The sequence below is a fragment of the Heterocephalus glaber genome, unplaced genomic scaffold (genome assembly GCF_053883595.1).
Source record: "Heterocephalus glaber isolate CG9 unplaced genomic scaffold, H.glaber_assembly_v1.0 deba00001145, whole genome shotgun sequence".
NCBI classification, from domain to species: Eukaryota; Metazoa; Chordata; class Mammalia; order Rodentia; family Bathyergidae; genus Heterocephalus; species Heterocephalus glaber.
In genome coordinates, this window is record NW_028258202.1 from 1,295,669 (window position 1) to 1,321,249 (window position 25,581).

General features: G+C 37.8%; 1 protein-coding gene and 1 pseudogene across 21 annotated transcripts in view; both read right to left on the reverse strand.

Annotated features, from left to right (window-relative positions):
* The window catches only part of Hdac8 (histone deacetylase 8), a 235,006-nt gene that overhangs the window by 170,349 nt on the left and 39,076 nt on the right, over positions 1 to 25,581 (reverse strand). For all 21 annotated transcript variants that reach the window (XR_015451047.1, XM_004872670.3, XM_087210552.1 and 18 more), the window contains one exon: positions 1,353 to 1,465. Coding sequence is in view for 20 of the 21 variants with exons in the window: in XM_004872670.3 (XP_004872727.1) it covers positions 1,353 to 1,465 (113 nt within the window). In the remaining variant the exon portion in view is untranslated. The remainder of the gene's footprint in view (positions 1 to 1,352; positions 1,466 to 25,581) is intronic.
* On the reverse strand, positions 5,567 to 5,720 carry LOC147828298 (U2 spliceosomal RNA; annotated as a pseudogene).

A 25,581-nucleotide genomic window follows, 5' to 3' on the forward strand; every position in this document is an offset into this window, starting at 1 on the left:
AAATTTCCCCATATCATCCTGATACACAATTAAGTTTGAGAATCATTGCTCTAGGCTAGGGATCAGCAAACTAAGTTACTACATAGTAAAAATCATAGGCTTTCCAAAGTCCTTATAATGTCTATTGTACATTCCCATTCCCACATATGCACATATATATGTACAAACATATTTTTACAACCTATACATGCTTTTATAACCCTTTAAAAATGGAAAAAACATTCTTATCTCACGGGCCATACAAAAATAAGCCATGGGTCAAATGCTACCCCTTGTTACAGGCAAAAATACCCCTCTGAAGGTTTTTCAGCAAGGCTGTGTTTTCACTGGCCAAGTACTCAGAAATTCAGTGAATGTGGTTTTCAAAGTAGTATGTTGATTATTTCTCTCATTTCTGTTATTTTTAATTTTCTGTCACTGGTCCATATTTTAGCAGGTATTCAGGTGAAGCTCTCTGGGTAGGCTCCCCGAAATGTCTTTCTAATTTTTCTGTTTTGGTGGCAGAGCTAACTTTAACCTTTGACTCATGCTGTTTTCCTACCCTATGCCTTGATAATGATGGTCTCTGAAAATAAACAAACATTTTGAACTGGGGAAGTAGCAATCACTAATGTGGAGAAGGGGAGGGCTATACTTAACTAATAATTATCAGATTTAAGTATCACTAGATGAATGGAAATGTTATGTGTCACAAACAGGATTTCTAAAAGAACCAATGTTACAACTATTCCTGAAAATGTACATTCTAGGTGAAAAATACATATGACGGTTGGATAAGTCCTCTCAGTGGGCTCTTGTAAGAGGGGATCAATGAGTTAAGGGAAATTGTTCAAAGATTCTATTACAGATTATGGAAGATGCCTTGAGTATGTGTAGGACTAAATCATTTAGCAGTACAAAGAAAGTGGCAATGAGTCTGATACTACAAGAACTGGTAGCCTAGTGACGAAAAATTCACAATGTTTGTTCTTTGTGCAGTCATTCTGTCTTGAGAGAAGCACCGAAGAGATGAAGACTGTCAGCGCTAACCACAGATTTCCCTTAGATCCTATGGAAATGACCTGAGGGAGGTCACTGTGCACTAGAGTAAACACTAGGTAAGAGATCAGGGGTTCTCATTCTCTACTATAAAGCTTTACTCCAGGAAGAGAGGGTAGAGAAAATGACGGGAGCCTGGCTTGGGTAGCAAAGCAAGACTGTATCAGGCATCTACACTACTTACTTTAGAATTGTCAATTAGGATAATTTCAATTGCAGCAGGTATTTCTCCTTTTACCAATTGCCTAAAAGTAGTTTATAGATCAAAGCCTGCTGTCCTAGCAGTAAAGCATCTTTGAAACTGAAGGGCTTACCATCTCCATGGTGCAGATCCAAATCCACATACAGAATACGGTCAAATTTCCGTCGCAATCGTAATATTCCCAGGACAGCATCATTGAGATAACAAAACCCAGATGCTTCATCTCTGCAAGAAAACAAGTTGCTACAGCCAGCAGCCACAAAGCAAGCCAAGAGAGTCCTAACAGCCAAGGATCTAACCCTGGCAATGTAGTCTCTTAAAATATCCCCTTTTAGGAAAAACAAAAACCTACCTACAAGAATTATGTAGTAAATGGCCCAAAATTATTAGAGATTGAAGTGTTTTGGTAAAGTAAATATTTGGATTGATTGGCAACATTTTCCATTCAGGATTCCAGAATTTCAAAGCATTAGAATATTATAACTATATTGAACAAGATAGATCCTTCCTTTGATGATTTAGGAATCACTTCAAATCTGTTAGTACCCTGGTGTTCTCATGATAAACACTGATTTCTACTTATAGAACTGTAAGAAAGCGAGCATCTAGAAAGGGCCTTAATGACAACCTTGTAGAAGATGATGGCACTGGATACTCTGTATTAACTCTATGATACAACCTAAAAGTTGTTTTTGTTTTTAAAAAATAATTTTTGGCACTTGTTGCTTATAAAAGCTGAGCGTAGAACATATGAATGCATAACCTCTTAATGTGGTTGCCTTTCTATAAATTTAATTATTACTCTGAAGAGTGAAGCAGTCTTTCTAAAGTTATTTTGTTTCTTTCACAAAAACTATGCACATTGACTTCACTGGTATTAATATTTTTGCTATTGGTGCTATTGCATCACTTTATCCTCTTGTGAACTTCACCTGCTCTTTTATTACACTTCTGTTAAGCCTTACTGATTAGATGTAAAAGAACATTCTTTAGCTAGGCATGGTGGCACATACCTATAATACTAGCATCCTGGTATGCTGAAGAAGGAGGATTGAAAGTTTGAGCCCAGCTGGGCAATTTAGAGACTTAGCAAGATCCTGGTTCAGAATAAAAAAAATTATAAAAAGGAATGAGGATGTAGCTCAGTGCAAAGGTCCCGTGTTTAATTTCCAGTACCACAAACAACAAACAAACTGAACCAAAACAAAAACATTTTATCATCAAGAGTATGTTGCTGGATATGGTCATGTACTCTATACTTCCAGCTACTGGGAGGGTGAAGCAAGAGGACTGGAAGTTGGTGGCCAGCCTGGAAAATACAGCAAGATGCTGTTGCAAAATTTAAAAAAAAGATTTTTGAAAAGGGCTGGAGATATATCTCAGTTTTCCTTGAATTAAATCTCTAGTATAAAACCCACCCCCTGTACAGTATCATAATTTCCTTTTTAAGGGTTCATCTTCAATGCTCCAGTTTCTTTTGTTTCCACAGACATCTCAAATATCCAGCTCATTTTTTCTAAGTCCCCCCTGAGATTTTAATTGAAACAGAATTCTAGGCATGGTACTTAAAATGACATCTTTGCGACGATGAGAAATCTTTCTAATATCTACACAGTTCATAAACTTCTTTATCAAATCCCTTTATAATGACATTTCATATTCTAAAGAATGCCAGTTCACTGGAAGAATCAATGAAACTGGTACAACAGTGAGCAGGAAGTTGGTAAAAAAAATCACTAGACACTGACTATGCTTCATAAGGTAAACTCAGCAGCCATCTAGCAAAGACTTGGCCTTAGATATGCAACTGATAAGAAAACAAGCAAAAAATTTGCCCATTCATGAATTCTCTGCAAAGAATGAAATATGTGACTTTGAAAGTTCTTGGATGCAAATGTTATTTTCCAATTGTGAAAAGTCTACTGTCATAGTACATCAAAAAAGACATAATCTGTTCTCCTACTGAACATCACTGACTTTTGGGTAGATAGCCTAGAACACTAAGTACTAGGCAAAAAGAAAAAGGAGAAGGAACACAAATTAGTACAGTACATACTTCTCTTAGAAAACCTATAATTAAGTTATGGGGACAGAGAACAAAAACAAAAACCAACCATCCAAACAAAAGAGGCAATCAGACATAATATAGTATATAAAGGAGTATACAGAGAAATTCTACAGAGAAAATTGGCAGAGTACATTCACTGCCAATATTGTCAGTAACAACAAATAAGAAAATATTTGTTGAAACATTGTCATTGCCAATACTGAACTTAATCTCAGTCTAAAGCTTCTTGAAAGCAGTGATTGTTAAGAAGCCTACCACTCCTTTGTGTTCTAAAGGCTAACCACAAAGCAATGACTACATTTCCTTGGCATAGTGCAAAGTAAGAGCCATTCCCATCCTTCCTCATGACTCCCATGAGATTCACGGATAACTCCTTGGTTTACCCTTCTCTATAAAACTCCAGGGGCCTTCAAGATGCTCCTCATTAATAAACATTTTTCTTATGGCAATAGCCAGAATAATGATGATGATGATAATATCTATAATTCAGAAAGTACTTTACATCTCTGTGTGAATGTGTAATATTTTCCTACTTCTGTCTTTTCAATTTTTTTTGGTACTGGGGATCGAACTCCGGTCCTTGCACTTGTGCAGCAGGCAGCGAAACAACTGAGCTAAATCCCCGGCCCCCGACTTCTGGATAGTATTACCAAATTAATTATAAAATCTCTTAAAAGATCTCTTTCTCATTGGCTTATAAAAATAAGCATTTAGACAAATGGAACATAGCTAAAATTCCTAAAAATAAGGATATTGAATATCAAGATTTTCAAAGTACTAAAAACGTATTCCTATAAAAGTGAAATCAAGTGTTTTAAAAATTCAAGTTCACATCATTCAGGTATATTTGTAGCAGATAAGACTATTTTAGTAATTCTGGTTTACTAAATTAACCATCTATGTTGTTCTGACTTATTAGTATTGGGTATAATATACAGGTAGATTTTTATTCTACTTAGGTGTATACTTCCTGAATGTATACAGGTTTATTGGTTGAATGAGCTAACATTACTTCTACTAAATGTTTATTATTATAAAAAATGTAAATTTGTTCAAGCACGTTCTGTCATTATGACAATCTTTATCTCAACAGTAATTATTATATTTTGGGGAGTACTGAGGATTTCTGAACCCAGGGCCTTTGCATTGATGCACTAAGTTACAGCTCCAGCCCTTTCTATATTTTTAAAATTCTGAAACAGGTTCTCACCCAGTTGCTTAGTTGCTAGGCTGGGCTTGAATTTGACATCCTCCTGCCACACCATCCCAGAGCGCTGGTATTACAGCCTCCCAACCCCCATTGAAGATTGAACTCAGGGCCTCAGGCAAAAGCTCTGCCACAGAACTACAACCCTAGCCCTTTTCTATGGTTTGATTTTATCATGCTCTTGATTACTTAAGAAAGCCAAGTCTTCTCAGAAAAGAGCTAAGGTTTATAATCATTTTACTTGTTATGTTTATCTTTCAAAGCCAAGTATTGATTTTCAATAACCCATATCATCCTATCTTAAGTCCCAGAGAGCCTATGGAAAAATCACAAAGGATTTCTTTTACTTTGTAAAAAGAGCCATTCTAACAATCATTAGATTTGCTTGATATGTTACTATTGAGGAATTACATAGGTATAACTGTCAAATCAGAAGACATTTTTTTATCTTCCCTAGGTTAAACTGGTCAAATGTTACAGAAGTACAGAAGTATTTCAGAAATTGCATGTTGTTTTGAGAAGTTCCTACAGATTCATGCACATTTTTGCTGGATGTGGTGTGTTTCTATTTGTCAGAATAAAGATGCTGCTTTGTCAAACAGTAGACAACCATAGTACAGTAGTCCTTCCTTATATGTGGGGGATACATTCAAAGACCCCAAGTGGAGGCCTAAAACTGCAGACAGAACCAAAGCCCATATACACCATGCTTTTCCTATACATATATACATATGGTAAAGTCTAATTTATAAATTAGGAACAGCAAGAGATTACCATTAATAATAAAATAGATTATAAAAACTGTAATAAAAGTATGTGAATGTGGTCTCATTTTTTTTTCTCCCTTTCTGAAAATATTTCATTGAAATCTACTCACCATGGCTGACTGTGGGTAACTGAAATTGGGAAAGTGAAACAACAGACAGGAGGCTACTATAGTGTTTTTCATCATAATTTAAATTTCCTTTTCTTTTGTTTTTTTTGAGACAAGGTCTCACTATGTAGCTCAGGCTGGTCTTGAACTCACTATGTAGCCCAGGCTCACCTCAAACTTGTGGTGATCCTTCTGCCTCAGCCTACCAAGTGCTGGGATCACAGGTGTTTGCCACCAACCCAACTCCAATTTTCTAAAAAAATGTTTACTTTACCTCAATCATACCTCTCTACTTTTACACTTGATCTTAGCCAAAAGGCCGAGAAGTGATATACCTCTCTACTTTAAAAAAATTTTTTTATTAGTATATGTTTCTAGTACATGATGTTTAAATTTCTTGTGGGGAATTGGTACATATACATAACACATCTTAATCCTTTTTGTCATCTTCTTTTTCTTCCTTCCTCCTCCATCCATCTCTTGATCTTCTTCTTTTGGGCTACATGTTTCCAATATATATCAGTCAGAGCTTACTAGAGAAACAGATTTAATACAAGATATACAAATATAAAAGAATTTACAAGACTGGCTTACGATGGCTGCCCATAGAGTCAGATGTGGAAGAGTACAAAAGGACTGTCTGTGCACTGAACTGAAGGATCCAGTCGAAGGCATGGAGCTTAGTATAGTGTGCTGTACAAGTCTGTATCAGGAGGCTGAGGGGTCTGTGCTAGAAGGTTGAAGATGACGTCCAAGGTAAAGGCAGAGTGGAACTCCTTCAAAGAAACAGAAGCAGCTGCCTTCTTTCTTCATTTCCCTAGGCCGCCCTAAGGTGGGTCTTCCACACCCAGAACTATGCTGAGTCAATTTAGTTGGGCATTGCTTACTCAAGTTGAAATAATCAGTTAACTATCACAATAATGTTTATATTCCTTTTGTGGAGTTGGTAAATGTACATAACACATCTTAATTCCTTTTTAAAATCTCCTTTCCCACCCTCTCCCCTCTCCCATCTCTTGAACCTCTTCCCCTTTGAAATGATCCATTTCCTTACTTCCTATTATCTTTTATTTTGTTCTTGAGAAACCATGTAATATTTAAGCTTGTATGTCTGATTTATTTAACATTATGATCTCAAGGTGCATCTATTTTCCTACAAATGATTCAAGTTTATCTTTATAGCAAAGCAGCACTCCATTGTGTGTAAATACCACATTTTCTTTATCTATTCACCTGTTGATGGACATATACGCCAATATCAAGATTTAGCTATTATGAATTGTGCTGCTATAAACATGGGCATGCATGTATTACTGTAATATTATGCCTAGCTCTTTCAGGAAGATACCCAGAAGGGGAATAGTGGTATAAAGTGAAATTTCTAGTTTCAGTTTTTTGAGGAATCTCTATACTGATTTCCATAGTGGTTATACTAATTCATATTCCCACCAACAGTATAGAAGGATTCTTTTTTCCCCTGCAGCCTCACCAACATTCATTATTATTTTATTTCTTGATGATGGCCATTCTTTCTGGGGTAAGATGGAATGTTGCTTTAATTTGCATTTCTCTAGTGGTCAGCAATGTGAGCGTTACGTCATATATTTATTGGCCATTTGTACCTCTTCTTTCAGTTGTCCATTTTCTGATTGGGCCTTTTATTTTGAAGGGGTCTAATTCTTTTGAGTTCTCACAGTCTACATATTAGTCTTCTGTTAGAATAGTTAGCAAAACTTTTTTCCATTTTATAGGTTATGTTTTCACTCTGCTGGTTGTTTCTTTTGCTGTACAGCCTTTCAGTTTGATAATGATCCCATTTGTTCATTCTTGGTACTATTTCCTGCATAACCAGTGTTTTGTTCAGAAAGTCCTTGTCTATGCCTATGACTTCAAGAGTTTTGCCAATTTTGTCTTCCAGCAGGTTGTTTCTGTTTTAACATTTAGTTCTTTAATCCATTTTATTTTAGTTTAGTACATGGTGAAAGATATGGGTCTAGATTCAATCTTCTGCTTAGGGATAGCAAGTTTTCCCAACACAATTTATCAACATATGTTTTTGGCCCCTTTGTCAAAGACCAAATGGTTGAATATGCTTGGGGTTGTTTCTGAAACCTGTATTCTGTTCTATTGATCCTCAGGTCTGCTTTTGTGCCAGTGCCAAGCTGTTTTTATCATAGTAGTTTTGTTGTATAACTTCCAGTCCAGGTTGAGGTCTGTCCCATTTTTGTCTTTTTACCAAGGATTGCTTTTGCTATTCTGGGTCTCTTCTGGCTCTGTATGAATTTTAGAATTGTTTTCTCTAGGTCTGCTTCTTTACTTTGAATCTAGCATCTTCCTAGTCATTAGTAAGGATTCATATCACTCACTTAAGGAATTTTATTAATATACAAATATTTAAGACCTTTACTTGATAGTCCAGATATTGTGGGTATAGCCTAACTATATGCTTGGTATATTGATGGTATATTATGTCAGGATCATTATATGTTATATCTGAGTCTTTTTTCTCTGTAAAGTTTGCACATTTTTGTAAATTAGATATAATACCCACTCTTCTTTGAAAATAAGTTTAATCATTGTGTTTACAGATATTTTAACTAAAATGTTTTTAGATTGCCTTTTATCTTGTTTTGTACGCCACAGAAACAACTACATTTCCTGACAAGTTGCATTACTATTCTTGTAATAAGCTCTCATCAGGTTTTTCCCTTTTGAAAAATGATCAGTAATAAGGTAACCACAGCTATTGTCTTTTTTATCATCTACAGATTGCTTTTTATACTTTACTCAGATGCTTCCCTGAAAGCATCTGCAATCAGCTACAAGTTAGAGGGCTTCGATTTCAACAAAGCACTGTTTGAAAGCTAGTAGAAAAGGTCTATGCTAGGTACTTTTGTGTAAAAGGGGTAAACAACTTGGAAGCTGCATTAGTCCACTGAGTCAGGTTTTCAAAAAATCTAATTGAGAAGCAGGTGGCTTAATAAACTGCTAAGCCAAGGTTGAGTGGCACACGAACCAATTACATAGACTTGAAACAACTGATGAGGGATGACTGTGAGTTTTGTTTAGAATATTGCTGATGCTTTAGTATCCTATTTTCTAGATATAGAAATCACTAATTTCTCTTCTCTCTTATGCTATCTATAACACATAATTATTTAGTAGTCCACCGGTCTGTAAACAGAAACATTTGTAAATGAGAATACCTTATTCCCCCTGTCTGAGTTTCCAGTGTTCAGTAACCTTCATGGAGTACTCTGTCTTCTATTTTTGTGGTGCTGGGTATCGGACTCAGGGCCTTTGCATTCTGATCATGCGCTCTACCACAGAAGTACATCCCCAGCCAAGTATTCTTTTTTTCGTAGCAATGTAATTAATTATCTGTATAGGTTCAGTAAAACTCTTTGTCTTCTGTGTTACCAGGATATGCTTGAAAACATTGGTATGTAACCAAAGCCTTCCCTGGACTGTCATATTTATGAACAAAGCTCACTGAATCAGATTTGATCAGATACTTTGAAGGAACTAAGGCTGACTTTATGGTCCCAAAACATACAAAGCCCTCTTGAGGAAAGTAGCCTGGTACCAGCCTTACAAGTGAATAAGGAAGGTTACTTCTTGGCAGGCCCTGGAAACTTAGGATAATTCTGGATATCACAAGAAGACAACAATTATCCCAAAATTATAGATGCTATATAGGTAAACTGTTTTGATTGGTTTCCTAGTTTTAATAGCCTTTCAAAATTCCAAACGAAACTTTCTGCAAAGCACGTAACATCTGTGTTTTTACCTTTTGGCTGCTATTGTGAATAGTGCTGCTGTGAACATTTGTGTGCAAGTATTTGTTTGTATGCAAACATTTGTGTGGAAGTATTTTGCCTGTTTATAATTTTTATATATATATGGAATTGCTGGATTATATGGCAGTTTTACGTTTAACTTTTGAGGAATGTGGCCAGGGATTTAGCTCAGTGGTTCCGCCGCCTGCCTCACAAGTGCAAGGTCCCAGTTCGATCCCTGGTACCAAAAAAAAAACCAAACAAAAAACCAAACAAACAAACTTTTGAGGAATTACCAAGTTATTTTGCATAACAGCTGCACAAGTTTTCATTTCCTCCAGCAATGTATATGGGTTCCAATTTTTCCATATCTTCAGTAAAATTTGTTATTTTCCAGGTTGGGTTTTGTGTGTGTGTGTGTGTGTGTGTGTGTGTGTGTGTGTGTGTGTGTGGTGTGGTTGTTAAATTCTAGCCATCCTAATGGTGTATCTCATTGTGAATTTGATTTGTATTTTTCTGATGACTAATGATGTCAAGCATCATTTCATGTAATTGTTGGCCATTTGAATATTTCTTTGGAAAATGTCTATTTAAGTCCTTTGCCTATTTTTTTTTTTTTGAGACAGGACCTCACTATGTAGCCCAGGCTGGCCTTGAACTCACTGTGTAGTAGCCCAGGCTGGCCTCAAACTTGTGATCCTCTTGCCTCAGCCTCCTGAATGCACCACTACACCTGGTGTTTTTACTTGAGCTATTTGAGTTTTTGCTTGAGTAGTAAGAATTCTTTAAATATTCTATATACCAGACCCTTACCAGATATATGATATGCAAATATTTTCTTATTTTGTGGATTGTCTTTTCATTTTATTGATAATATCTTCATGTGTATATGTGCGCTCATGTGGTACTGGGGATTCAACCCAGGACCTTGTGAATGCTAGGCAAGTGCTCTACAGAAACATACCTGCAGGCCCTTGCTAATGTTTTCATATATAAAAGATTTTAATCTTGACAAACTCAAATGCATTTATTTTTTCTTTTACTATTTATAAGGCCAGCCTTATTTTGAATTCAAGAATAATCTTTCTGGGCTGGAGATGTAGCTCTATGGTAGAGTGCTTGCCTAGAATGCTCAGAGCACTCCTGGGTTTGTGACCCAGCACTGTAAGAAAAAAAAATCTTTCTTTGATATTATCTTTGGTCAAGAGGGAGTTAATAGAGAGAGAAATTTTGTGTTTCAACAGAAAACTCTGCTTCTTATATAACACAGCACTCCAGGTTAATGTAGTCTAGTCCTACCTGTTTTTTGTTTGTTTTTTAGATACTTGAGATTGAACCCAGGGCCTTCTCATTGAGCTACATCCCCAGTCCTTTTTTATTTTTTATTTTGAGATGGGGTTTTACTAAGTTGACAAGATGCCCAAGTTAGGCTCAAACTTGGGATCCTCCTGCCTCAGCCTTCCAGAGTGCTGGGATTACAGACATGGGCCACACCACTCCAGGCTTTTTTCATTGTCTTTGAGCTATTTTGTGCCTCTTTATAAACTTCAGGTTACTGATGGTTATGCAAATTTTGTCTTGTCTGGTAGAAATATAACTGACTTTCTTTCTGTGGAAAAACTGGTTTTGGTATTACCTGTAAATCAAACTGGAATACTGTTACCTTCCTAAGTTGTCATTCTTTACCACATTTTCAACTGTTCCAGTTTTTTTCAATATCTGGCTAGAATCCTCTAAGCTAACATTTCTAATTTTTATTTCTTCCACTTGATTTGAAGTCATGGAGAAGTAAACCCCGACTGCCCAGGTAACTACGGGATTCTAGTTGTCTTGCAGCTTTCCCTCTTTTCTAGGATCTCAGGAAAGCTTATACCCAACAATTTGGTATCAGCCTAGATAAACACAGCCCTGAAACAGCCCGTGCAGGACAGGGGTGCTCCTTGAACCAGCTTCCTGCCTAGGCCACTAAGGAAGTCTGGAGAAATGCTCAGGTCATGCACGCCCTTATATATGGTATCTCCAAGCCTGTGGACAAACATCATGGCTGAGAGCACCCACATCATAGCTGCATGAGTGGTGCTGTAACATGGCAAGATTTTCTTCCACTGGTGTCTTAGAATCCACTGGACCAGTGACCTTCAAGATTCATTTCTTGGCTTGGCTCCTTATTATCATATAACCTTTTATATTAATATTTCTTTTATTCATTTTAGCCATTCTTCTTGTAAGATGCCTCATCCTCAGGACTCTATAAAATAAACTTGACCTTTCCACCATCTCTCAACATATGCCTCAACTGGTTTTTTAAGAATAGCACCAACAAGTGTCCTCAAGAGCCTATTTCTTATACCTCTGCTTCATCCCACTGGGAGGTTTATATTGACCTCTAAATTGCTCAGCAATGAATGATATTTGTTTTATACAAAGAGGAGAAATGATAGCACTGACATTTATCTGAGCCCTGTACACCCCAGAAAGCAGTGATGGCTAAGAAATACCACCCCCATCTTCTTGATTTCCAGCAAATGGCTAATCACAAGGCTCCCCCTTGGCCTGGCACATTGTTCCAAGATAAAATCTATGTGTATCCTTCTTCATGGCAGGTAGATAGCCGAGAGTTCCAGGTCAGCCTAGGTTACATAGTGAGTTCAAGTCCAGCCTGAACTACATAGTGAGACCCTGTTTCAAAAAAGCAAAAACCCCAAAAACCAAAACCCAAAACCAAACAAATAAAAGATTGATGATTCTGCCCCCTGCAACAAGGTCTTGCTATGTAGTTCAGGCTGGCCTTGAACTTGCAGCAATCCTCCTGTCTCAGCCTCTCAAATGCTGGGATAAGTGTACACCACCATGCACAGCATAGATGACTCTTTTGTTTACTTGCCATTATAATATCCCAAATTCTCTTCCTTTTCTTTGAGACGGTCCTTATTAATAAATATTTTCCATAATGCAAATGCTGAATAAAATAATTTCTTTAATGTCTGGGGCATTTTTCTTTCATATCATCAACACAAATGTGTTCAGGGGAGAAACCAGGTCCAAAAAACATATACAGTATCTGAAAACTTTGGAGAGTGAGTATGTAGCTTTTGTAATCTGCCAATTGCTCTCCCTTCCAGATACATTTAGCTTCTTAAATGCCTGGGTGAACTGTGAATCACAAAATCAACCTTTAAGAAAAAGTACAGGGCTCAGTCAATTGCATTTGCTCCTGTGCATTTGCTGTTTTTATGTACATTAAAGGTCAGGAATTCTTGGGTCAGGACAGGAAAACATTTTGTAAAACATCAGATGACTACCTTGCCCAGATAGCTTAACTGTCACTAGCAAAGATGTTTACAATTAAAACGACTTTTTAAAAAAGATTTTTCAGTCCTGGTATTTACTGATGGACATTTAGGTTGTTCCGCAAGTTTTGCTTTTACAAGTACTCTGTGATAGATTCTTGCATATAACTTTTTTTTTGTATTCAGGATTGAACATAGGGCTTTCACAGTGAACTTCATTCCTAGCCCTTATATTTTAAAAAAAATCATGACAGGTCTTGCTAAATTGCCTAGGCTGACCTCAAACTTTCCATCCTCCTGCCTCAGCCTCCCAGAATGCTGGGAATACAGGCAAGTACCACAACATCTGGCTTGCACATATCTTTTTGAATGTGCATGAATACACATCAAAGATATATTACGAGATGCAATCCCTGGATCAAAAGATTTCATTTGTAATTTAGACATAATTGTCAAATTGCCTTCCATGGATCTGTAACAATGTACATACTATGTTATCAAACTTTTCTATTTGTAGTAATCCAATAAATGGAAAATTGTAAAAATATTCAGCATTATAGATTCCCAACTATGTTTTCTCATTTGGACCTTTGTAGGACTTGCTCAGATACCCATTTTCTATTCTAGTGTTAGCATGATTCTTATCATTTTTACTTTCATTAAAGCTCTTTCAGAACCAGCTGGCAGTATAGTTTGGCTTTCCTCTGTTGTTGGCACGTGATAAAAACAATAGCCAACATTTATTGATTATCCTGTGCCAGGAACTGCACTAAGTGCTTTCAATATTAACAACTCAATTTTCAAAACAACTCTGTGAGGTAAGTACTATGTATGTTTGGATTTAAGAGCTTATTGGTTACTAAAATGGTCAACCATATTACAGGCAGCTAAATTTGGTATACATTAATAGGGAGTTAGACAGGGACAGGCCCTCCAGGTAGTCAGTGCAGAAAATAAGAACACATCACAACTGCGGTTGGAGGCACATCTGAAGAAGGCAAGGCCTCAAGATAAAGTCACAATGGCCAGACTTGTGTACAGTACTTCCCTATGGGATGAATGGAAATTTGAGATTATACTGTAATTTTTTACCACTCAGTCCATGAAGTCCAGATGTGCATCAGACACCCTGGTGGGTGACCAGAACACCTAGACCTATCCCTTCCCCAAAATGTTCCAGTTCTAGAAGTCATAGATAAGCCAAGGTTAATGATGTCAGTCATATACCCTTTCTAGGTACCCTGCTTCCCTACTGGACCAATATTAGCTAAGCAGCTATACTTGTAATCTTATTGGTTGATTATAGTTTGACCCACGTTGTACCACATTGTGACTTTGCTGTGTAAATTACCCCCAACAAAGGGCTTCAGTGACAACCCACTAGGGACCCCTCCTGTCTCTCAGGAGCTATTCTGATTCCCCAATAAACCTTTCCTACTCTTAACCTCTTTATCCTTTAGAATTCATTCTTCAATTTCAGGGGACACAAACTGAGCGCATCTGACATCTAGCAGGTTGAGAGTAATATTTCTCCTCTATCAACTACAAATCTTTTTTAGTAGCAACTTATATTCAGATTTCTTCTATAGTAACCACTAAACCATAATAATCTCCTTTAGGTTATTTGGATTTGAGATAAATGAGTTTTACAAATTCCCCCAAAAGGCAAGTAAATAACTGAGGGTAATATTTGCATTAACTAACTTTGCAGTGGCCCTATCCTCTATAAACCCAATTGAGTTATTGACCTAGCACCTTCAGATTCAAGAATTTATACAGGAATATATGTGGAAAATGATTAGGTCAAGAAGGCCCTACTTGTTAATAAAAACAAATTCATTAACCCTGTGACAAAGCTACTGAAAATGTTATTCAGGAAATAAAATAAATGTGACAACAGCATAATTCTCCACAGTTCTCACTCTTTCTGCACCATTTGGCCTGATAAGCAGTAGTGACTGAAGACAAATGAAGGCTAGGGTGAGTAGAAACAAGGTAATCCAGTATTGCTTGAAAGTGAATCAAGAAAACTATGAATCCAATATGGTGAGGAGCATCAGAGGCCTTTTTAAAGCAGTGGACTATATTTCCCTTTGGATAATTATTCCATCCAACATAACTGGATGGAAAATGTGCAAACAGTTCTGTTTACCACTAAGATCTTAGATAGTTCATAGAATTTAACATGTCTACTGCAGAAGCATGAAAGAGGTGAGTGGGTCCCTGAAAACTGCTGTAAGATTAATTGGCAGGGGAATGAATTGAGTAGAGAAGTCACGATGAACTAAGTTCACTAGTTGTTCCCCTTGGACGTGCAAGGTCTCACTTTCCTGGCTCTGAGTTCTTTTGCACATTTTTCTCAGATGACATAGATAGAATTTTCTTTCTCTAAAATATGTTTTTATTCAGTAAAATGTAGGTTAGCAAATCAAAGCCTTCACTTGGCCAGTGAACTTTTCTTTCATGAACTTTGCTTTTAGGGAGAGAAGCAAATAAGAAACCAAACAAGTTTTCAAAAGCCATTTCCAAGGGTGAACCTCAGGTTCAGCCCAAATTTAGTCACTATCCTGTACCCTCAATAATCTTACCCAGTAGAATCTAGGGGGAAGAATCACCATGTAACTTTCAGTAAGAGGAGCAAAATTCAATCGGGTCTAGTGGACTCTGTTTGCTAAGGCAGAAATATATAGGTGCATTTTTAAAAGAGGTCTGAGAAAATGGATAAAATACCCCAAAATCTGTCTGGTATAAATGTCCACTAAACCAGAAAATTCAATTAATCAGAGCACTCTATTCCCTAAAGATTCTGGTTAATAAAAGTATCATTTTTTATTTTAAACTCTAAAAAACTTCAATGGTTTAGACATCAATACTGGGTAGAGGAATTAAATGTACTTTCTTCTTTCACAAGGAAAATAACATTTTAGGTATCATTGGTAGAAAAATTGTGTCTGTTCAACCTTTCTAGATAGAGAAAAAACAAAAGCACTGGCAAAGCAGCTGTCCTGGGCTTAATATGTATGGACCTGTATTTCTATGCCTGGTCCCACCACAAGATGAGTGTCTCAAGGGCCAAAGACTTTATGTGCTTGTACCCCCAGTCTATTTAAGACAGCCCAGTAAATTGGATGGACTTTAATTTAGATGTGGATAGGAGGAAATACCATTGTGTTCAGTGAATTCACCACAACCTCTGCAGAGAGAAAGATAGTGCTATCTTTAAAAATGCAGGGGATGAGCTGGGTATGTTGGCACACGCCTGTCATCCCAGCACTCTAGGAGCCTGAGGCAGGAGGATGGCAAGTTTGAGACCTGCCTGGGCAACTTAGCAACTTATCAAGACCCTGTCTCAAAATAAAAACAAAAAGAGCTGGGGTTGTAGCGCATTGTGAAGGCCCTGAGTTCAATCCCCAGTACTTGGGGGAAAAAAGCAGGGGCTGCTTTCAGATTTTCTGGCTTTGGTTGATGCAAATTTAAGATAATTTTTGAGAAAAACAAATCAAAACAAAACAAGGGTGCTGCTTGACATATGACTACAACCCTCTAAAAAGTTTGACCATATATTATCAACGTTGTTCAAAAGTTGGATTAGGAACACCTAGGAGTCTTGTTATATTATACTTATATTAATTAAAACACCAGGTATATAGAATACAGGTTGAATACCCCTATCCAAAATGCTTTAGACCAGAAGTGTTTCAAATTTCGGAGTTGTTGTTTTTTTTTAAATTTGGAGATATTTGCATAGACTTTTCCAGTTGAGCATTACTAATCCAAAAATCCCAAATCTAGAATGCTCTGAAATCTGAAATTTTTGAACACAACATCATTTGCCTATAGATTGTGACTTCCTAGCAAAATTGTATTGCTATTTTATGGAGAAGAAAGTTTCATGAGTTGCACCTTATATTTATAGGGAGGTATCATGCCAAAGGCAGAAAGTCAAGGGACCTTGCTTGGTACTCAAGACTGGCTGAATGAGGCTTGGAACCTTTTTTGGCCACTGTTAGAGAATAAGCCCTGAAATAGAATGTTACCATTAGTCACCACCAAGTACTGTGATCTTCTCCGTCTCAGGCAGTCTGCTCAAGGGGGCCACTGAATGCAATCAACCTGCAGTAGCTGCCGAGGACTCATTCTATGCTCTGCCTTTGGGGGTTGTGGACAACACAAGATGTCCCAGGTCCTGCCCTTGAGGTGTTTATAATTGTGTTGAATCCAGCTTAAAGACAAAGCTAATACACATTTTAAAAAAATGCATAAGGGAAAGGAATAAATATGAGAAAAGGAAAAATGGAAACAAAGTCTTTGTAAATAGGGAGGGGTGGAGGGGAAGAAGGGAGGGCAGGGAAATGGGGGAAAAATAAGAACCAAGATATGTTATGTAAAGGTACAAATTCCCAATAATGAATGTCAGCATATCATATACCTAAAATGTACCAATAAAATTAATGAATGAAAAAAATGCATAAGATGTGCATGAGTAACTGTTCAATTCCATGGTATAGACCAGTGGTGCCAAACCTATGGCACGCATGCCACAGTGGGCTGTTTGTATCACTGAAAGCTCTAAAAGGTTCGCCATTGCTGGTATAGACTATACTTGTCTCAGTCTTCTACCACTTAGCCCTAACCAGGAAACTTCTAAGAGGCTCAGAGGACTTGTCTCATGTACTCTCATTAGCTCCTTGTAAAGTAGGAAAAGAAAAGGCTATTCTTCTTGTAAAACTTAGAAATAAAAATGATTTACATTTTAGCATGAAGGACTGGCTGAATGCTACAGAGCCTCAAGCAGCTCTCTACTCTCACTGCCTACTCCTTGCTCACACATTTGACAACACTCATTAGACTTTCCTAAAGCATGACTCTGACAATATCACTGCCCTGCTTAAAAGCCCCTCAATGGGTCCTTTAGCATAACATGCAAGGCCCTTGCTATTTTTGCCTCTGCCTACTTCTCAAGAAGCCCTCTTATCTCAGGTATTTCTCTCAAGTACTGAAATCTTTTTTTATTTTTTCAGTACTGGAGACTGAGCACAGGGCCTATGCACTGAGCTGTATCTCCAGCTCTTTTATTTTTATTTTTTTTTAAATTTTGAGACAAGGTCTTCCTAAGTTGCCCAGGCTGGGCTGGAACTTTTGATCCTCTGGTCTAAGCCTCCCAGAGTGCTGGGCTAATAGGTGCGCACCACCACACCTGACTAAATACCCAAGTTTTAACCATACCAAACTTATCTCTGCATTCTAAAGGTTACAGGGTGCCTCTGTACCTTTGTACACACATAGTTTTAGAACTATTGAATGACTTCCATCTATTCTGACAACCTCTTACTCATTCTTTAAGATTCAGCTGTGAAGACATCCCTGAAAGTCCATATTCCCAGGTAGACAAAACTGACTTTCCCTGTGTTTTGTGTGTTTCTATAGTTTATTCAAACCTCTACCATAGTACTTCTCAAGGTAGCTTTCAGTGATTACTTACTGCTGTTTCCTCCACTAGACCATAAACTGTTTGACAGGAAGGACTGTGTTTTATTCACCTTTATACCTTCAGTACCTAGCACAGTGGTTTGGTACCTGGTAGACTGAAATAAATGTTTTTTAAATTTTAAAAGAATGTATAAGAATGACGAAATATCTAGAGAAAAAGATTTGCATAAATAAAATAAAAAATAGCCTTCAGTTATTCACTTACAGATTCAAATATGATAAATTAGAAAAACATTGGAACAGATTATTAGAAAATGGAATAGTCAAAACCAAACCACAAAATTCTAAGGGACAGTGTCCCATTTTTTAATGCATTCCACTAAACAAACAGAGGAACAAAGCATGGATTTATGCAGAAGCTGGTCCTGGCTCTAGGGCTATGCCATGAGTCTTTAAAAAAGTGTGACAGGATAGGAAGTTTTTAATAAATATGTCTAAAAATAAAGTTAGACATGGTAGTGCTGTTTTTCAGACACAAAATTGAAATGACTTGAAGCAACTGGCAAAATGACTGAATATTACTAGGGTAAAATTTAATACTGAAACACAAGGTAATTCACTGATGTAAAACAACTCAGGAGGGTAGGTGATATGATGTAAGGCCACATCTGAAAGGGTTTTGAGTTTTTAAGAACCTACTTGAGTAGTTATGACTTAGTTTACCATGATGAAACTAACTTTTCCAATTTCCTCTTACCATCTGAACCTCAAATCCCAACCTTAAATCTGACCACCCATTTTCTCTGCTTCGAAGGATGCAGAAGATGTCTAAGTGCTGCTGGAATAAAATCCATATAACTGCAGACACACACCATCAAACATCTATGGTTCCCCACACAGGTGTGCTTTCAAGGATGCTCAGTAATTCTTGGACTTCTCTCTAATCATCTCTTTCTCATTCTTTTAGTGGATATTACAAATTTCCTAAGATCCAAGATCCCTTGCGCAAAATTTTATAACATTTAGAATAAAATACAAAGTCTGAACATGGTCTACAAGGTCTTGCATGATGTGGCTCCTGGTAACTTCGCTATCCTTTTGTGCCATTGTCCCCAATATACACTTTGCTCCAGCCACAGTGGCCTTGTTTTTTGTTCCTCAGTAATGTGGAATGGAGAACGGCACACATACACAGTTATATGTGTGCTTTTGAGGAATTGCCAGACTGTTTTTACAAAGTGCTTGCATTATTTTAAAGTCCTGCTGACAACACATGAAAGTTCTGGTTTTTCCATTTCCTCATCTACATTTGTTATTGTCATTTTGATTGTAGCTATCTTACTGGGTGTGAAGTGGGATCTCATTGTGGTTATAATTTGCATTTCTATAATAAATAATGATGTTGAACATCTTTCCAAGTGCTTATTGTACATTTATGTAATTTTTTTTGTATAAGTGTCTATTCAAATCCTTGGCTATGTTTTTAGCTTTTTATCATTAATTGTAATTTCCGGACACAAATGTTGTATCAGCTACACGATTTATAAATGTTTTCCCTGACTATATTAGTTGTCTTTTCTTTCTTCCTTCTTCCTTTTTTTTTTTTTTTTTGTAGTGCAGGGTATGGAACTCAGAGCCTTATGCATGCTATGCAAACACTCTACCACTGAGCTGCATCCACAGCCCTTCACTTTTTTTTTTTTAATATTGACAAACACTGGAGTTGAGTTTAATAATGCACTATTTTGCATAATTCTTTTACATGGTTGTATTTTTTTTTTTGCTTTTTTCCCCCCATTAATTTTATTGGCACATTTTAGGTATAAAATACAATTACATTCATCATTGGGATCTTGTACCATTACATGAGTATCTTGGTTCCTATTTTTTTCCCCTTTCCCTGCCCTCCCTTCACCTGCTCCACCCCTCCCTATTTGCAAAGACTTTGTTTCCATTTTTTTCCTTTTCTCATATTTTTTCTTTTCCCTTTTTTCCGTTCCCCTGCCCCTCCCACTTCCCCTTCTCCTTTAGACCTTTACTTCTTGTCACACAATATCCATTATACATTTTTTAAATTACAATATCAAGATCTACGAGACATTACCACAGATTTTACAGAATTTCAAAGGATATAGAGGTCACGCGGAAGATGCCCAATAACCCAGCTGCAGACAGGCAGGTCGGCCCATGCCCTATCTAGGTCGTGAGTCGCCCAGAACACGCCGAATCTGCCCGCTGCAGACAGGCAGGTCTGTGCACGCCCTACCGAGGTCCTGAGTCACGCAGAAGACACCGAATCACCCCGCTGCAGACAGGCGGCCACCTGATTCCACACTACAAAGACGCAGAGGACACCAGACCACCAGACCAAGGTACTGAGTCCCGCTGTTCCCAGCCCAGAGGTAGGGGCTTCTGAGGCGTCGTCCCACTGCACCTGGTCCAGAGGAAGGGGTTTCCCGGCCACCATCCCTCCGGCTGCTCCCAGCCCACAGGAAAGGGCTTTTGGGTCACCATCCCTACCGCTGCTCCCAGCCCCTGTTCCACCTCACCCACCTCAGAGGAGGTAATCCGTGCAGGTGCTAACAGCCCCCTGCCCCAGGCGAAATGAGAAAACACGTAAATAAGTCTCAAAACCAGACTTCCAGATCACCTACAGCAACCCCAAAGGGAAATGAGATAGAACACTCTGATTCTCAACCACCTGGACCCACTGAACTGGCAACAAAAGGGGATCTGGAAAAAATGAAATCAGAAATAATTTCTCAGATAACAGGAGAAATTGTGCCCCTAGTGCAAGACATGATTAATAAATCTAGAGAGGAGCTCAGGAACATGATGGAATCCCAACATAAGAAACAAATGGAATCCATACAACAGATGCAAATAGATTTCCAGGACATGAAAAACTCCACTGAAAGTCTACACAGCAGAATGAGCCAATGTGAGGACAGAATTTCAGATATGGAAGATAAGATTGCAATTAGTGACCAGGAAAAGAAACATTGCTTCAAAATTATAAGGCAACATGAGAAATCAATCCAGCAGCTGCTAGATGATGCAAAAAAGAATAACATAAGACTGATTGGGCTCAATGAAGAAACAGGAGAGAGTGCAGATGACATAAAAAATCTCTTCACAGAAATAATGGCAGAAAACTTCCCAAGCAGGGGAAAAGAGCTGGACATACAGATAAGTGAGGCATACAGGACTCCAAATAGCCTTGATCAAAAAAAATCTACACAGAGGCATATAATTGTTAAGATTCCAGAAACACAACAGAAGAATAAAGTTCTCCAAGCAGTCAGTGAAAAGAAACAAATCACATACAAAGGAAAGCCCATCAGAATCACAGCAGACTTCTCAACACAAACCATCAAGGCAAGAAGAGCTTGGAGTGACATATTCCAAGCCCTAAAAGAAAACAGCCTCCAACCCAGATTGATGTACCCTGCAAAACTATCTTTCAAAATGGATGGAGAAATAAGATACTTTCATGACAAAGAGCACCTTAGGAACTTCGTGAATACCAAACCAGCACTCCAAAGAATTTTACACAATAGCCTAGGAACAGACATTGAGGATCACAACCCCAGGAAGCAAAGCAGAATGAACCCATCTGGCATGACAAGAAATTCAATGGAAAGGGGGAGAACCCAACAAAAAGAAAAAGTCATGGCAATGACAAGTCAATACGTTTCAGCTATAACCATCAACGTTAATAGTCTCAATTCACCAATCAAAAGAAATAGACTGGCAGAATGGGTCAAGAAGCAAAATCCAACAATATGCTGCATACAAGAAACACACTTCATTCAAAAGGAAACTCATAGACTGAAAGTTAAAGGGTGGGAAACAATACTGCATGCGACAGGAACCCGAAAAAAAGCAGGAGTAGCTATCCTCTTGGCAGATCAAGTTATCCCCTGTATATTATCAGACCATAGTACAATGAAAGTGGAGATCCATAGCAAAAGAAACTCAAAAAATTTCATAAACACGTGGAAATTGAACAACACACTTCTCAATAACCAATGGGTCACAGAGGAAATTAAAGAAGAAATCAGACAGTTCCCTCAATTAAATGACAATGACAATACAACATATCGGAATCTATGGGACACACTGAAAGCAGTCTTACGAGGGAAATTCATAGCAGTGAATACGCATATTAGGAAAACAGAACATGCCCAATTAAACAACCTGATCCTGAACCTCAAGCTGCTAGAAAAAGAAGAGCAGGACAACCCCAAAGCTCATACAAGGGAGGAAACTATAAAGATGAGAGGAGAAATCAATGCAATGGAGACTAAGAGAATGATACAAAAAATCAATGAAGCCAAGAGTTGGTTCTTCCAAAGAATCAACAAAATTGACAAACATTTAGCCAACCTTGTCAGAAAAAGGAAAGAAAAGGCCCAAATCCATGCAATTAGGAATGAAAAGGGTGAAATTACAACAGACCCAGCAGAAATCCAGAGGATCATCAATACCTACTTCCAGAACCTATATGCCAATAAGATGGACAACACAGAAGAAATGGACAGATTCCTAGATACATATGAATTACCAAAGTTGAATGAAGAAGACCTAAAAATTCTGAACAACCCAATGTCAACCAATGAAATTGAAAATGTAATTAAAAACTTATCACCTAAGAAAAGCCCGGGCCCTGATGGCTTCACTGCTGAATTCTACAAGACATTTAGAGAGGAACTGCTGCCACTACTGTTTAAACTCTTCAATGAAATGGAAAGGGAAGCAATACTCCCAAATTCATTCCTCCAAGCAAGCATCACCTTGATCCCCAAAGCAGAGAAAGACCCAACTGAAAAAGAGAACTATAGGCCAATCTCACTAATGAACATAGATGCAAAAATCCTTAATAAGATACTGGCAAACAGAATGCAGAAGATCATCAAGAAGATCATACACCCTGATCAAGTGGGATTCATCCCAGGGATGCAGGGATGGTTCAATATACAAAAATCAATTAATGTAATACGCTATATCAATAGAGCCAAGGACAAAAACCATATGATTATCTCCACAGATGCAGAAAAAGCATTTGACAAAATCCAACATGCATTTATGATAATAAACCTGCAAAAAATTGGAATAGATGGTCTCTACCTCAAACTGATAGAAGCCATCTATGAAAAACCAACAGCCAATATCATACTAAATGGTCAAAAACTGAAATCCTTCACACTAAAATCAGGAACAAGACAAGGATGTCCACTATCACCACTCTTGTTCAATATAGCTCTGGAAACATTAGCCACGGCAATTAGACAAGAGGAAGAAATAAAAGGAATAAAGATAGGAAATGAAGAAGTCAAATTGTCATTATTTGCAGATGACATGATACTCTATATAGAAGACCCCAAGAACTCCTCCAAAAGTCTTCTAGGCTTAATAACCAAATTCAGTCAAGTAGCTGGTTACAAGGTCAACACACAAAAATCAATAGCTTTCCTCTACACGAATGATAGACTCACTGAGAGAGAAATAGGGCAAATAATTCCTTTCACAATAGCATCCAAAAAACTTAAAAAACTAGGAATCATCCTAACGAAAGAAATCAAAGCCCTCTTCTCTGAAAACTATGGCACTCTGAAAAGAGAGATTGAAGATGATATCAGAACATGGACAGACATCCCCTGCTCCTGGGTAGGAAGGATTCATATAGTGAAAATGGCCATACTTCCAAAACTGCTGTATAGATTTAATGCAATTCCAATTGAGATCCCAGCAGCATACTTCATAGACCTTGAGAAAACAATCCAAAAATTCATTTGGAACAAGACGAGACCCAGAATAGCAAAAGCAATTCTAGGTAACAGAGACACGGTAGGGGGTATCACAATCCCCAACCTGAAACTATACTACAAAGCTACTGTCATAAAAACAGCATGGTACTGGCAAAGAAACAGACCTGAGGACCAGTGGAACAGATTAGAAGATGCAGAAACAACGCCAGACACACTCAGCCATCTCATCTTCGACAAAGGAGCCAAACACCCACACTGGAGGAAAGATAGCCTCTTTAATAAATGGTGCTGGAAAAATTGGGCTTCAACTTGCCAAAGATTAAAACTAGACCTGTATCTCTCACCATGCACTAAACTAAAATCAAAATGGATTAAAGATCTAAATATTAAAATAGAAACTCTGAACCAGTTGGAACAGAGGTTAGGTAGAACCCTTGAAGACATCGGTGTGGGAAAAGATTTTATGAACAAAACCTCAGTTGCCCGTGAACTAGCACAAACAATCAACAAATGGGATCTCTTCTTATTAGAAAGCTTCTGCACAGCAAGAGAAACCACCAGCAGTGTGAAGAGACAACCCACAAGGTGGGAAAAAATCTTCACCTGCTCTTCCTCAAAGGTCTACTATCTTGAATCTATAAAGAACTTAAAAAGATCAGACCTCCTCAATTTAAAGACCCAATCTGAAAATGGGCATCTGAAATGAACAGACATTTCTCAGACAAAGAAGTAGAAATAGGAAATAAATACATGAAAAAATGTTCAACATCACTGGTCAGTTGAGAGATGCAAATGAAAACAACGCTGAAATTCCACTTCACTCCAGAAAGAATGGCTGCTATCATGAAATCAACCAATAACAAATGCTGGAGGGGCTGTGGGGAAAGAGGAACCCTGCTCCACTGCTGGTGGGAGTGTAGACTGGTGCAAGCACTGTGGAAATCAGTATGGAGATACCTCAAAGAACTAGGACTGGAAGTCCCATTTGACCCCGCTATTCCACTGCTGGAGTTCTTCCCCAAAGAATTAAAAGAATCATACCACAGTGATATATGTGCACCCATGTTCATAGCAGCACAGTTTGTAATAGCTAAAACTTGGAAACAGCCCAAATGCCCATCACCTGGAGACTGGATAAAGAAAATGTGGTTTTTTTATAAAATGGAGTACTACTCAGCCATAAAAAATGAGAAATTAGAGACATTTATACCTAAGTGGATGCACACTGAGGCAATACTCTTAAGTGAAATAAATAGGACACACATGTGTAAATACCGAATAGTTTCTCTGGTGTGAGAAACTGAAAGTGTAAATAAGGACTAGATGTATAATAGGTCATGTGAAATAGGAAGAAAAGGGGCAAAGGGGAAGGAAGTGGGAGGGCTAGGGGGAAGGATAGAAGGGAATGGGATTAATATGAGAAAATGGAAAAATAGGAACAAAATCTTTGTAAATAGGGAGGACTGGAGGGGTTGAAGGGAGGGCTGGGCAAGGGTGAAAAATAAGAACCAAGAGAGACTACGTAAAGGTGCAAATTTCCAATGATGAATGTCATTAGATTGTATACCTAAAATGTACCAATGATTAGAATGAACAATCGATAATGTAAAATAGGAATAAAAGGTCCAAAGGGGTAGGGGTAGTGGGAGGGGCAGGGGAAAGGAAAGAAGGGAAAGGAAAAAATGATGAGAACTGGAAAAAATGGAAATAAAGTCTTTGTAAATAGGGAAGGGTGGAGGGCGTGAAGGGAGGGCTAGGAATGGGGAAAAAATAAGAACCAAGATGCATTATATAAAGGTACAATTCCCACTGAGAAATGTAATTGTGTTGTATACCTACAATGTACCAATAAAAGAATTTAATACAAAGAAAAAGAAGTTACATACCTTTTACCTAGATTCATCAATTGTCACTAATTTCCC